Genomic DNA, 2655 nt, shown 5'->3' with positions numbered 1-2655 from the left:
TATAGCACTGATCTGCATAGTTAAATCACTTCACTTGTAATCAGTTTTCTCTGTGCTTTACTATTCTTTTATGTTGTCAATGCTGTAAGACACTACTCCGCCCAGAGGAGATCTTTAGATACTGTGTTGTCTTTTCCTTGGATTAGCAATCCTCTGATTGCAAACCAAATAAACCCTCTGTGTCTAATCTCTTTTTAATTAGTCTTTGTTTTTCTTTATTACAAGTGTCTGCTATATAGTTGAAATCCGAGAAAGGTTAGTTTTTTATTTCAGGGCAATTCACCCCTCCCCTCTTGCCGGCCTCCAAAGGGACCAACATGGAGGACCCCCATCGTAAAGTTCCTCCAATCAAGAGTTCTGACTGGAAATCACGACGCCGATCAGATTTTGAGGAGGCAAGCCGCCCGGTTCACTCTGGTAGGCAAGCAGTTGTACAAAAAGGCATTCTCCCGCCCTCTGCTCAAATGTGTGGGCTCGGAGGACGCCGAATACATCCTCCAAGAGGTACATCAAGGCTCCTGCGGGGGAGACCCATGCAGGCGATTGTTGGCAAGGAAAGTCATCCTGGCTAGATATTTCTGACCCACGCTTCAGGAGAATGCAAGCCGAGCTGTGACCACCTGCTTGTCCTGACAAAGGTATCACAGTTTGACCCACCAACCGACCACGGAGATGAAGGCATCCACTGTGTCCTGCCCGTTTGACCAATGGGGTATGGACATAGTCGGCCCTTTTCCTATAGCGGCCGGTCAAAGAAAGTTCTTGCTGGTAGCTGTGGATTAGTTCTCCAAATGGGTGGAAGCCGAGCCGCTAGCAAGGATAACAGAAAATATGGTTAAGAAGTTTATATGACAGAACATCATATGCCGGTTCGGCATTCCGCGCCGACTCATTTTGGACAACGGGAGATAGTTCAGCGGCCAAGAGCTGAACGAATGGTACGAGGGCTATGACATACAACAAGCTTTCACCTCCATGGCTTACCCCCAAAGCAATGGACAAGCGGAGGTCGCCAACCGAGAGCTTCTCAGAATACTGTGCGCCCGGCTCGATCACATGGCAGGTAGTTGGGTGGATGAGCTGCCCAGTGTATTATGGGTGCTGCGTACGACACCCAAAGAGGGAACTGGTGTCACTCCGTTCCATCTGGTATATGGCGGGGAAGCGGTCGTCCCGGTAGAAATCGGAGTCGAGTCCGATCGGGTGCTACATTACGACGAAGGAAATGATGAGCAGAGGCTGATGGAGCTCGACATGGTCGATAAAGTTCGTGATAAGACAGCCGCCCGACTGACAGCGTATAGGCAAAGGATGCGGCAAAACTACAATCGATGGGTAATCCCCAGATCCTTTCAGGCGGGCGATCTCGTATGAAAGAAGGTCAAGCCGGTCGGTGATGTCAAAAAGTTGGAAGCTCCATGGGCAGGTCCGTTCAAATTGTTGGAGAAGCTACGCTAGGGCGTCTACTATTTGGAAGATGCGGAGGGAAGAAAGCTAGATCGACCGTGGAGTGCGAACCACCTCTAACCCTATAGAGCTAGGTGAAGAGGTGCACGGATGAATTCATGTATTCCTTCGTTTGTATATCTTTGTTGAATGCAGGAAGAAAACAACTCAGAGTTTCCTCATGTCCCCGTCTAACCAACGCGTCATTGGAGGTTAAGCGGCGACCTTAAACCCTCGCATCATCGGCGGTCGAGCGACGACCTTAAACCCTCACATCATCGGCGGTCGAGTGACGACCTTAAACCCTCGCATCATCGGCGGTCGAACAGCGACCTTAAACCCTCGCGTCATCGGCGGTCGATCGACGCCCTTAAACCCTCGCGTCATAAAAATTGCGCTCAAATAGTCGGTCAGATGAGTAGGGGTCGAGACGATCGCCTTGTCATATTCGAAAACCACCGAAAAAAATGGAGAAAGGCGTCGAATATAAAGCAAGCTCGAGTTATGCCTTAAATTTTCTGCCAACCGGGTACTCACGGGGGCAGACAAAAGTACAGTTCAAAGATTACTTAGCAAAGTGAGCAAAAGGAAGCATTTTTACAGGTTCACTCCAAATTAGCCAGAGCATCGTCATGGAAAGAGTCGTTGAGCTAATCGCGGTCAATGATAGTGCCGGGTATATCGGCAAGCAGGTGCCCCTTTTTCTTGAGTTGATCAAAGATATTGTCCACGGTGCAGTCGAAGAGTCAAAGAACACAGGCAACAAACTTGTCAATGAAGGTATCAGAACGGATGTAGGCCACCTTCATCTCCTCGAAGCGGCTATGCTCGCTTTCTTTATGCGCCTCTAGGGTTGACCGGGCACTCTCCAGGTCCGCCTTCATCATCGCGAGATCGGCATCCTTGTTGGACAGCTGGCTCCTCAAAGAGGCTTCTTCAGACTCGCGGGTTTGCCGCTCAGACACCAGGAGGTCCTCCGCCTTCTTCAGCTCGTCCTTTGTCTGTTTCAACTTCTGCTCGAGAGCCCGGGCCTCCACATTCTTCTTTTCCAGATCATCAATGGCCCTTTGCTTCCGGGTGGTGGCGAGCGTGATTTTTCTCTCGAAGGTAGCGATCTTGTTTTTTGAGTTGGTCGATGTACCCAACCTGCTCAGTACTCTTATCCCACTCGGCAGTTAGCAGCTCTTCACTCTTAGCTAAGTCGGCCTA

The 2655-nt window shown here is 49.9% G+C and overlaps 1 protein-coding gene across 1 annotated transcript; it reads left to right on the top strand.

The window, feature by feature from the left end:
- The first annotated feature begins 975 nt into the window (after window positions 1-975).
- LOC122043738 lies at window positions 976-1641 on the top strand. Its single transcript, XM_042604329.1, has 2 exons — window positions 976-1335; window positions 1603-1641. The coding sequence occupies exons 1-2, from the start codon at window positions 976-978 to the stop codon at window positions 1639-1641; spliced, it is 399 nt and encodes a 132-aa protein (XP_042460263.1).
- Window positions 1642-2655: the final 1014 nt, after the last annotated feature.

The sequence above is a fragment of the Zingiber officinale genome, chromosome 2A (assembly GCF_018446385.1).
Source record: "Zingiber officinale cultivar Zhangliang chromosome 2A, Zo_v1.1, whole genome shotgun sequence".
NCBI classification, from domain to species: domain Eukaryota; kingdom Viridiplantae; phylum Streptophyta; class Magnoliopsida; order Zingiberales; family Zingiberaceae; genus Zingiber; species Zingiber officinale.
The sequence above is the reverse complement of the archived record's forward strand: the minus strand, read 5'-3'. Positions and strand labels throughout refer to the sequence as shown.

Excerpts from the sequence above, each read along its gene's own strand:
- LOC122043738 (XM_042604329.1), top strand. The coding sequence starts at position 976 with ATGGCTTACCCCCAAAGCAATGGACAAGCGGAGGTCGCCAACCGAGAG. Across the intron at positions 1,336-1,602 it reads GGCAAAACTACAATCGATGG|GAAGAAAACAACTCAGAGTT; the intron begins GTAATCCCCAGA and ends TGTTGAATGCAG.